The sequence below is a fragment of the Anarrhichthys ocellatus genome, unplaced genomic scaffold, assembly GCF_004355925.1.
Source record: "Anarrhichthys ocellatus isolate YVR2014 unplaced genomic scaffold, GSC_Weel_1.0 scaffold27, whole genome shotgun sequence".
NCBI classification, from domain to species: domain Eukaryota; kingdom Metazoa; phylum Chordata; class Actinopteri; order Perciformes; family Anarhichadidae; genus Anarrhichthys; species Anarrhichthys ocellatus.
Window position 1 is genome coordinate 5,452,220 of NW_022280057.1, and position 12,173 is coordinate 5,464,392.

General features: G+C 43.5%; 1 protein-coding gene across 6 annotated transcripts in view; it reads left to right on the forward strand.

The window, feature by feature from the left end:
* The first annotated feature begins 4,077 nt into the window (after positions 1-4,077).
* Positions 4,078-12,173, forward strand: part of LOC116391750 (serine/threonine-protein phosphatase 2A 55 kDa regulatory subunit B gamma isoform) — a 20,235-nt gene continuing 12,139 nt past the window's right edge. The window contains exons 1-3 of one of the 6 annotated variants that reach the window (XM_031862617.1): positions 4,954-5,019; positions 7,170-7,250; positions 8,083-8,239. In XM_031862617.1, the coding sequence (XP_031718477.1) occupies positions 8,158-8,239 (82 nt within the window). In that variant the 5' untranslated portion in view covers positions 4,954-5,019; positions 7,170-7,250; positions 8,083-8,157. Of the gene's footprint in view, positions 4,283-4,699; positions 5,020-6,625; positions 6,717-7,169; positions 7,251-8,082; positions 8,240-12,173 lie in introns of those variants that run through there. The other 5 variants (XM_031862618.1, XM_031862620.1, XM_031862621.1 and 2 more) reach the window with 5 other exon arrangements.

Genomic DNA, 12,173 nt, shown 5'->3' on the forward strand with positions numbered 1-12,173 from the left:
GGGGAAGCACCAGGTCAACAGAGACAGACACTCGCAAGCATTCATCGGTGCTCCTGATGAATGATGCTGATCATTATCACGTTGACCGGCTGTAGGCCTTAATTGTGTTGGGGTCTACACAACCCTAACCCCCCCCCCCCACACACACACACACACACACACACACACACACTGTAACAGAGTCTACTTGTTATCCGCTAACAGAGAGTTGGGGGAATTTGGGAGTGTCCAATGTTAGATTTATCCAATTTGTATGAAATAATCATTATATACTCCCTTATTACTTATCAGATATGATGAAGGGAGCCGTATTAGCCAAAAAGATATTTACAACTAATTCTACAGATGAGCTGTATATCTGTATTTTTCATGTTGCTTTTATTATTTTATATAATTTGCTTTCTTACTTTCTTTTTGTATTCTCTCCTCACCTTTTCATTAGAAAATCAAGGCTGCAGCAACCGGACAGCACATCCTTTCCTCTACTAACAGTGTTGTGTCTTGTGTCTAATAATGTGTACAAACTTGGTTTAAATGTATAGGACCAAATGACGACTGACACCTGTGTCCCCACCATCTGCAGGAGATGATGTGAGGACACAGTACGCCTCAGATTCACCCAAGGGCAACGGGTCCAAGCCTTCATGGCTGAATGGCAGACAGAAATGAGTCCTCACAGGCTCAGCAGGTTAACAAGGACCAGCTGAAGTGGATTTACTTTATACCAGAAAAAACCTGCCACATGCGAGGGTGATGATGATCATTCCTGTATTAAAGTTATATGGTGATGAGGATTTTACAGTGTGAGGGAGTATGATGTGCTTGTGAACTTTTATTTCTACCTCCTGTGCCTCTTCTCTCTAAGATCTAATCTCATACAAATTGGATTTTAGCCCTCCATTGGAATGTGGATGGATTTAAATTGTTTGTGCAATCTGTTGATCACTTAATGTACTGAATACATTTTCTCTGTTGTGCAAACTCTTCGGGGAGCATTTTTCATCTGACATCAATTGAAAAAAAAAAAAAAACGTGGGCCATTTTTTTAATGCTACAACGTCACAGGTTACCTGCCAGCAACCAAACGCACCGAGACGTCGCTACCAGCTGGTTAGAGACGGTTTATCAACATAAAGCAGACATTTGTTTCCTCGTGGGTTGGTGGAGGACAAGCCAGAGGTGAATGGTCAGTGAATTATTGAACATAACGTATCTGTAATTCGGCCAGAGGCGCTGTGGCTGAACGTTTAACGTTAGCCAAGTTACTACCGTTTGTGTCAAGACTGTTTTGGAGCGAGTCTGTCTGCACCAAATCTACCAAACCTATGAGTTATTCAACTGACGTAAGTTTATGCACCTCAGACTGCCGCTGTACAGCTCTCTGTGGGGGGAATGTGTCCAACAGGTCACACCTCTGGACAGTTTAAATGCTAAATTAATATTAATAAGTGACGTCACCGCAGGCGGATCGGGATACTATTAATGATTATATATTGTGTATTTATGTCTCCTTTTTCATACTGTGTTATGATACTTTATGTATATTTTTATTTCATATTTAAGTGATATTTAGTGAGTATTATTGTTATTAATTAATCTATATTGTTTGTTCAATGTCTTCAAACTGCTTGAATTGTCTTAACAAAAGTACAAAATGCAAATGCATTGACTTCAATATGAAGTGATATAACAGAGAAAAACGCAAATCATCATATTTTAGAAGGTAGAACCAGCTAATGTCTGGTATTTGGCCTTGATTCATTTTTTTGATAATCGACTAACCTCTTCACCATTACAAATTTCCATTCTTAATTGAGTGAACAACAAATTAAACTGGGAAATTGCAAAATAATCAACTTTATGCAGCACTAGCAGGCCTTGATGATTGCATGCAATATCTACATTTGTCGTTACAGCTGTGGCCAATCTTATACCAATATGGAAGCACGTCAAAGAACACTGAAAACAATAAAACATTAGTATTGTCTCTCACCTCTCCCTCTCTGCTTTGGGTTTGGCAAATGGGTCAAATCTCACACTGATGGGACCTTCAGAAAGAGCTAAACACCAAACCTTATGGGTTTATAGATTTAACCAGAGGGGGGTTTTGGTGGCATATGGTTGGGGTGAATAGGTAGAGACTTGCCGGTAGAACAGTAGCTATATGCGGGAAACAGTGGGTGGGCTTATGGGGAGCTTTGTGGTGGATGTTAAGCTGGCAGGGGGCAGTTAGAAGGGCAGATATGGCAGTGGAGCATTGCCCATCATTGGTTAGTAGTGGGTGGGGGAGGGCGACGCTGGCAGTCTTGGACTCAGTCTGATAAACAGCTCTTCTTGTTCCCTACTGTGGGGGGGTTTAAAGCCTGGTGGCAGACAGCCAGCACCAGTGATGGCACCAACTGTCACTGGCAGCCACTCACTGCTGACAGAAGCCCATGTGTGTTGGTGTGTGAATTTAAGTATTGCTCTTACAGTCTGTAGTTATTTCTGGTCCCTTCTTGTGCTCGGCAATATGGTTTATCCTGCTCTTAATAAGAATATGTTTCTAATGTTGTATATGTATACTCCTTATGTTGTACTGTATATTGCAATATATGCCAACTGATGTGGAAAGTAAGAGTGGGTGAATCGATACCTTAAGTCTTTATTTTGCTGATAATAAGCCTTTTTTTAACCTACCTACGAACAAGAACAGCAATTTCAAGTTGTCTAGTTGTCTTAGTCTTCTATAGCTAATATCCTTAATAACTATTATCCCTTCAACTCGGGCACTGTAAAATTGTGACCGACATCTTTTAGACTGAGTGATAAATCAATAAATCAACAGGATTGATAATGAAAACATTTCCTGAGTTATATTATTGATACAAAACAAACCGACCTGTTTTCACGTTCGTTAGTGCCAAGTCATTTGTTGGTGACATATTATAAGTTACCCATTCATGATGCGTTTTCCTCATAAATCATGACGCATGGCTCTTCCCTTGAAAGTAATCCATTTGTAATTATCAGTATGTCAATATTGGAGATTCTTGCACTGGTATTAACTTTTGTCGGTGCAACATGTGCACAGCTATTATGTATTCCATTTGACCAAAACCTTCACTCTCTTTACACTAAAAGCACCAAATGAAATGCCTTGAATATTTTTTTAGCTTTTAATTATAGTTTGTTCGGACTCACTAAAGGAATGGTTTGACATTTTAAGAGATACACCTTTCCATTCTTATCGAGAGTTAGGCGAGAAGATCACTACAACCTTCATGTTGGTCCGTATTAAGATGGAGCCAGACGACTGTTAACTTACCTTAGAATGGAAACAGCGGCAAACAGCTAGCCTAGCCAGGTTTTATGCTATTCTAAGCTAACAGACTGTTGGCAGTATTGTCGTATTTTAATGGACATAAATGAGAGTGGTGCTGATCCTCTAACTCTCAACAAGAAAGCGAAAAGGCCTATTTTCCAAATTTCCACAAAACTTGAACAGAAACTCAGTAAACCACAACTCGATGAGATCATATCATGAAATGATGCTCTTAAGTTGATATCACTGATTTCTAACTCCTATACATACATGCATGGATTTGAAATGTGTGTGTCAGTGGTGTGCTAATTCAATTATGTCTCCAGGTGAATCCTCTAGTAACTGTACCACGGTTCATATTCAGCACTCAGTCAAGTGAAACGGTGCTAATTTCCTCTTCTCTCCGGCGCTCTCTCCTTTCTCACTCATTAGTCACAACCTTATAAGACACTGGCAGTTCCGCTCTGCCACCCACTCCATCCCTCCATCCTTTCTTAAATTAAATTAAATTTCTTAACAACACAAAAACCACATCAGAGAAAACCCAACAACACAATCCCTGAACAACTGAAGACAGAAAAAATAAAAATAAAGATAAAATAAGATTTACTCATCCTTCTCTGTTTCTTTATCATGTTTAATCACCTGCAGTCAGTGGTCAGGCAGATCTCAGCTCTGTGGTGATTGGCTGCGCCGGGGAGAGGGCGGGGCCTGCTCTGATGCATCACACACGTACCAGCGCAGCAGGACAGATCCTCTCTCTCTCACTCTCCCTCCCCCTTTCTCTACCTCTCGGTCTGCCTTTCATACATACGCCAGAGCGCAGACTGCAGCAGAACGCAGGGCCGGTAGGATTTTCCTCCTCATACTGGAACAGCTGAGAAACCAGAGAGACAGTCAGCTGCTGAGGAGGAGAGGGATGTTATACATGGAGGATCCACTGAGGAGTACCTGACCCACAAGCTGCCGATTGTGTAGGTGAGTGGGTGTTTGTCCCGCTGTATATGTGTGTGTATATGTGTGTCCATGAGTGTGAGTTCACTGCAGAAGCAGCAGCACTGCAGATACACCGACCAGGGGCTCTGCTCATCCCTCTCTCCCCTCCCCCCACTATCCTCCTCCTCCTCCTCCTCCTCTTCATCTCCTCTCCTCTCCTCTCCTGAAACATTAACAAGTAGGGACTTTGCCCATTTCGGAGAGCACAGGACTGTGTATTCAGTGTGTGTTTGCAAGAGTAGCATTGGTCAGGCCACACCTGGGCTCAGCAGCTGCAGAGTGGACACAGGGTGCGCTGGATTTTTCTTGCCTCACAAGTGATGTGTGTTCTTGCGAGACACAAATCAAGCTCACCCCTGGTGGATTTTGAACTGTTTTCAAATAATCCTCCTCCTGCAGGTTTGCATCTGGCTCCCAGAAGCAGCTGTGTGGACTCCTACACGCACCCATCCCTCCTTCGGGACCGGCCCACTCCCTCCTCACTTAAGGATAGGATGGCCGGCTCTGCGCCCTTGTGCTGAGGAGGTGTCTGCGGACAACAGTATGGGCGCTGTGCTGTCCGGCATCCCCACCACCCCCTCCACCACCGATCTGCCACCACCACGCTGCCCCACCGTGACGGGCACTTCCCCCGGCCCCGCTGATGGGCGAAGACACTGACGCCACCCCGACGCTCAACCACCGCGGCTTCCTCCCCGACCACAACTATGTGACTGAAGGTAAGAGCATGACAGAGGACGCTGTATGGGACTATATGTTACAAAGTGTTTGTTTAAGTGTGCCACCATGTGAGTGTATTTCTATGTATTGGACTTCTGGAATGTGTGTGTGTGTGTGTGTGTGTGTGTGTGACAAAGTGTGTGTATGCAAAAACAAGCTCAGGACGGCTTCCTAATCCTCTGTAAGCTCTGTGTTGATCAGACAGAGTTGTAGACAGAGCAACAAGAACTAGGGAGCAAAACACTTTTATGCAAGCGTTCCTCTCCTTCTTCCCTTCTGTGTTTTTGTTTATTTATGCTTTTGTAACCACTTTCTTACCTTGTGTAACAGCTATTTTGTCAAACTGCAGGGAATACTTGATCTGGCCTGTGTCAGAATGTGTGTATGTATGTCTCTGTTTGTGTGGGAGAATCATTGCACTGCTTGTCATCTTTCACATCATGAGCGAGTCACACACATGCATGGTGTCAAATTTAATATATAGAGTATCACCTCACAGGCGGGGGAATGTTGAAAAAGTCCAGCAGAACACCAGCTGTGCAGATGAATTAGTTGTTTTGGTATGTTTCATAAAGCAGATGGATTAAAACCTTGGATAACAACCCTTCTGCTAATCTCAATTACACCACTAATCTCACCTGCACTCGAGCTTCGCCGTGCGCCTTCCTGCCTGTCTGTCCGTCCCCAATCTGTTTCTTACACTCGGCTCATGTTCGCCACGCCTCTTAGACCACAACAGCGGATTATCATTTGGGGGTCACTCGTAACACTGCAGAAAGGGAATTATGCTTCCTGTGTCTGTGCTGTAACATGTAACATAATCCCTCACACAGAAGCAGCTACTGTAGTCGGGGGAGACCTGTCGTGCTGCCTGTTGATTGTGTAAATGCGTGTGTGTGTGTGTGTGTGTGTGTGTGTGTGTGTGTGTGCATACAGCATATTATAGTGCTGAGAAGACAGAAGAACATCTATGAACGCCTTTGTTTGTCTGTGCGCGTGCGCTTCTTTTCTTGTACAAACAGTATATGACAGATATGTGTCTTTGTCCTTTTCAGAGAAGGGATTGGATGAGTTAGTGGCAGAAAATCATTCTTAACATCCATCACCAACCATAAATTGTTGCCACAGCAACAGTCCGTGATGATAAACATGCCACCTTTCATGCTTGGCCAATATGATTGACAGGTCGTCTCCACCCACCAATAATGGCAGTATTAATTATTCCACACATCTCAGGCAGACGCAGAAATTATTCAGGGTGAATTGTTGATGAGCTCACAGCAAGGTGAACACACCACTGAACACTGTTGGTCTGACAGGAATGTGCAACACATGGACAGTTTGAAAATAGATAGTTGCAGAAGAACAATTGTGCTGTAAAAATCAATCTCGCAGCAATTCCCCCAATGACCAAAAAAAAGATAATTTTCCATCACAAATAAACAAAATGAGTCATTACCTGCCTCCTCTTCTACATCCACTCCAACCCCCTCCACCTTTCCTCAATGTTCACCCCATCCCCCGTCCTCCTCCCCATTTCCATCCCCCACTGCCTCCCTCCCTCTCTCTCTCTCTCTCTCTCTTTCCCCATCGGTCCTCTAATGCAACTTGCAGCATTGCCCCGTGCTGAAGTGGCGCGTCTGCCAAACAATTATCCAACAGTGCTCTGAAGGCTGCTCAAACACAATATGCCTCTGTATGTGTATAAGTGTGTGTGTGTGTGTGTGTGTGTAAAAGAAAAAGACAAAGTGAGGTGGTGCATGTGATTTTACGCTTGGATGTACTTCGTTAGCTGCTGTGTGTCTCCATCTTTCTTTATTTTCTGTCCGTGTTGCATTCATATTCATGTCTGCGTCCTTGAGTGCATACTGTGTTTCTTTTTGTTTGTTCGGGTCTGCGTATGTATGTGAGTCTGACTGCGAGGGTTTTGTGTGTGTTTACATGTGTGTGTGCGCATACAAAACAGTGTGTCTGCAGATCTTCCCGTGGGGATTCCCCTGCCCTTTAACTCCTACAAAGGAGGGATGCTTAACCTCCCTCTACCCCAACCTCCCTTCCTGCTCCCCTCCATCTCTCAATCCCTTTCTCTCACTTCTTTTGCCCTCCTCAATGTCTCCCTTTGCTACACCCTCACCTCCGACTGGAGCAGCATCGAGTTCAAGGATGGATGAGGAAATAATAACAAGAATTTGATGTTGCATCAAAATTCTCAAGTTTGACATTTTTGACAGTTTGTAAATTAATTATTTATGACTGATCCCATTTCGTAAATAATGCAAGCACACTAACCCCCATAAGTATTGTGCCCCATATACAAAAGTATCAATGCTGTTAAGTAAAAACCTCTAAATGTTAGATTTGACCCTGTAAAAACAACATATATGTATAAATTAAATAAATTGTACATGTAACTGTACACATTTTAGTTGTTGGCAGCGTCTCCGAACATTAATATTGACTTACAAGTCTTAATTCATATAATTTCAAACTTTCCGATGGTTCCTCACGCAAACCTGACAGTTTATAAATTGCTTTGGGCTTTAGAAACCTGTGATGAGCAGATGTCATTATGTTTGGCATTTCAGCTGACGGGTTAATCAATAATGAAATTAATTATTAGTCTTCATGCCCTGATGTAAGTAAGTGAGGTTTCACCAGCTCTCACTGCTCTTTTCGTATTGTCAGTCACCTCTGGGGAAATGTGAGCGCTGTCTACACTTCTCGTCACGTTCCCCTTCAGAACTTCATTAGAGAAAAGACGCCTACTAAAGCACATTAGGACTCTGTCCCACAAGCTGTCTATCTCTGACCATCCTGCATGTTTTGCAATGCCTTCCTGCCAAACCCAACATGTGAATACAACACGTTCTATAGATTCAGACTGATCATAGATACACCATCAGTATTTTCTTTTCCTCTGGTGAGTACTCATGGCCGGATGTGGTGATGCAGTAACTCAGTCCCCTTGACCCCATCCACCCTGCCCGGTCCTTCCCTCCTTACCCTCTGCTCCTCCCTGTTGCCCTCCTCCCCCCTTCCCTCCATCCTTGCTCCTCTTGCAGGGCTGCTCCTGGCTATAGCCTGAAGAGCTCCGCCCATCCTCTCCACCCCTCTCCACCCTGGAGTCTTCCCCCAGGATGTTGAGCCCCATCCAGGTCCTGTGCTCCGACATCACTACCCTTTCTCTGGAGCCCGAGCCGTTTGCCTCTTACACTGAAGGTGTGTGCTCTATCCTCTTCTATCCCAAAGGTCACATCTGTGTCGCACAGTTGTGACACATTACCCCAGTGCGACTGTAAGTGGGGGGGTTGAGCGTGACGGAGAGTGTGTGTGTGTGTGTGTGTGTGTGTGTGTGTGTAGTTTGAGTCAGGTGTATTCTCACGTGAGTCTGAGAGTTTTAAATATCTTCAACATCGCTTTGTCTCTGTCTGTCTCCCTCATCCTCTCTCTATTTTTATCCCTTCCTCTTTATTTTCGTCTCAGTCTGCCTGCTTCAGTGTGGATTGTCTGTGTGAGTGTGTGATTTGATTTCTTTAAATAGTTTGACCCCAGCTCCTTCAAAGCATCTATCTCACTTCTACCTCTATTTAAGAGGAAGACACACACACACACAGACACTCGCATCTATGCACACGAACATGTACAGACACACTCTTCTGGACCTCTTGACACAAATGCACTATACATGTACTGCGCAGACATAGATAGGCAAACACACATATAGGGCTACAGCTCACAATGTTTTCATTATCAGTTCATCTACCGGTTGTTTGATCAATTTATGATTAATTATGTGGTCTATAAAGTGTCAGAAAATATGGGAAACTGCTTGTTTTGTCTTACAAGCAGTCCAAAGGTATTTAGTTTGCTATCATAAAAGCCTAAAACAAAAGAATTGATCAAATATCAAAATAGTTGCGGTATAATTTTCTTTCTGACAACTAATCGTTTCTGCACTCATCCGCACAGAAATATAAGCATGGCAGCATAACAAAAAGGGCTTCAGAGTTTTCTGAATATGGGATTACGTTTCAGTATTTATGAACGCACGTAATCTCAGTTTTCAGTGTCGTCTGGATTATGTTGGGTGTAAACCAGCTAAACTCATAATCTTTTTTTTATGTTGAAGGCTCACAAATCTGCGGGAAAAACAAATTGATTTTGGTCAAAAATGAATCACAGATTGTAGCTTTGAGCATTCATGCAGCTAGAAGATGTCTTTTGCAGCCAGGCGAAGCAGGATTACAGGTGTATTTCACACGCGCTGAAGCCGGCTTGGTTTGTGATTCTAATTGTTTGGGTCTATAACCATTAGGCTCACACCAGCTCTGCTCCATTGTGTCGATGTGTGTTTGGGGAAATGGCAGTACTGTGCTGAGTTTAAATCAGTCCTCTCCACACACCTCCAACACAAACACATGCCCCAGTTTTTTTCTTTCAGATAACTCCAAAACTGCAGGACAGGGTTCAATTTAACGTCTCCCTCCGGCAGTCTCTCCCCCCTTGTCCTCCCTCCTCTACCTCCAACCAATTTATTTCTCTGCTGGGTAATTGAGTACACACACTTGTGCACACGTACACAGGAAATGCTGGGTGCACACAAACATACACACATCTCCTGCTGAGCGGTGGCTTGTCCTCCCTTTTGAGGCGTGTGTGTTTTTGGCTCGGCTTTAATGGTCTGTGTTTACCCAGTCCTCAGATATCTATAATTGGGACTGTAGGACGTCTGCGGTCCTCTCTGTCCCTGTAGTATCCTTAGCAAAAAGAAATAAGGAAATCCACCTCCCTCCACCTACGCCACCACCCTCATCGATCCCTCTTCTCCTCTCTGCATTGTCTAATGTTGTAGCCACTAATCTTAATGTGTATAATACAGGATGTCTGAAAATAAGAATTATTTTCATGATCAATTAATCCACCTATTATTTTATAGATTCATTTTTGCTTTATAAAATATCACAAAATAGTCAAAAATGCTCTTCGCTATTTCCTGAATGTTCAAATTCCTTGTTTTGTCCAATAAATGATCTAAAAACATGAAATATTCAGTTTACTGTCACTCAAAACAAAGAAAAGCAGCAAATCCACACAATGGAGAAGCTTAAATGTTTGCCATTTCTTAAATGTCTATTATCAAAGTTATCAATATTGTGGCAGATACGTTTTCTGTAGATCAACCACGATATTAATCGACTAATCACTCCAGCTCTATCCGTCAGTTATTTTCACATGTGGTCCCCAAACCTTTAAAGATGTTCAATTTTCAGTGAGATAAATCAGATCAGAGGAAAACTGCAAATTGTCAAATTTGACAGCTGGAACCAGCAACAGTTTGGCATTGTTGCCCAATAAAAGAATTACAGAAATGTTTTTTCTGTTGATCAACTAATTAGCTTTCCCTAGAACATGCTTTGATCATTGAGGAGCCAATCATTCAGGAGTGTGTTTGGTGTTTATCACCCGTGCATGTTTTTTTTATGCTTTTTTTTGTGTCATTGGGTTGATTCATGTTTGTGTGTTGTATTGTGTTGAATACTGTATGTGTGGGCGCATGCACTTTCAGTCACAGTGTGTTCCCAGCTTCTGCAGTGTGGCGATGAGTCAGACAGGCCTGCTGATGCTAATGGTCTGTCTGTGGGAGACAGACACTGCTAGCTTGCTATACTGTAGCACACATCCACACTATATTGACTTACAGCTTGACACCCTAACACACACACTCACACACTCACACACCTACACACACGTACACAGAAACATACATATTACATCAGTACACTGGCCAGTGGTGCCTCTTGGAGGAGAGCCACAGCGCTCATGATACTTCTTGTTTCTGCTGTGTTTGTTTGTGTTCTTAGAGGTTTATTTTTCTGTAGTACTCTTCTAATAAAGAGCATCAGAGAGACAGATGGGTGTGGAGTGTGTGTGTGTGTGTGTGTGTGTGGAAACACAGAGAGAGGGTTATGGTTGAGAACAGAGGATGAGAGACAAGAGCGTGTGCTCCATATTTGATTCAACTATATTGTGTGCCGCTCCTGTGGGTTTTGCTGAGCGTTGCTTTTTCTCTGTGCTGTTGGGAGACACAGTTATCTGTAAATGTGTTTGGTGTGCGCACACACACACACACACACACACACACACACACACACACACACACACAGTCTCTAGCACACACATTTGCTGTGCATCATTGTGTGACCGTGTGCATTAGTGTATGTGTGTTTGTGTATTTCACTGTATGTGTAGGGGTCATCATGTGTGTATCTGCATTAATTATCTGCTTTTCCTCAATTTGGACCTTCCCCTTGGTATTAATTTAGCAATGTTTGTCAGTGGACAAAGCTGCCGTGCCATAATCAGTTTACCGCGCTCCTTCTTCCTGCGAGGATTGGCTTGATGAATCCCACTTCCTCCTTCACCAGTGTGCCATATACGGCTAACCGTTACGAGTACTCATGCCACTGGTTGGCTCAGCCTGTTACCATGGCAACCCCATGCTCACCAAAAGCCCCCTTCACCGCCTCCGCCCCAGCGCCTCTTCCCTCCACCTCCCTCTCCATCCTTTCCATCCATTCTTCCACCACCAGCAGCACCACCACCACCACGTAGACGTAACATACAGCCAGGCAGCAGAGTGCAGAGAGAGAGAGAGAGAGAGAGAGAGAGAGAGAGAGAGAGAAAAAAAACCAGGAACAAAATGAGAGAGCGAAATGAGGCAAAAAAAAAGAGAAACCGGGGAACAAGAGATGAGAGATGACAAAAGAACGTGTGGGGGGAGAGGGATTGAGAGAAGGCCAGAAATAGAAGAAAGGAATTGAAACTGAAGAATAAAGAAGGTACTGAAGTGAGATCAAGGAGCAGTGCAATGACTAGTAGATACATTATAATAACCAGTAATACATGAGGTGTGTGAGGCACAGAGTGAATAAGGTAGTGTTCGGGTAGAGATTGAGGAGCAGTCCCTGCCTCCCCTCATCATAAAATCTCTCTCTCTCTCTCTGTCTCTCTCTGTCTCTCTGTCTCTCTCTCTCTCTGTCTCTCTCTCTGTCTCTCTGTCTCTCTCTCTCTCTCTCTCTCTCTGTCTCTCTGTCTCTCTGTCTCTCTCTCTCTCTGTCTCTCTCTCTCTCTCTCTCTCTCTCTCTCTCTCTGT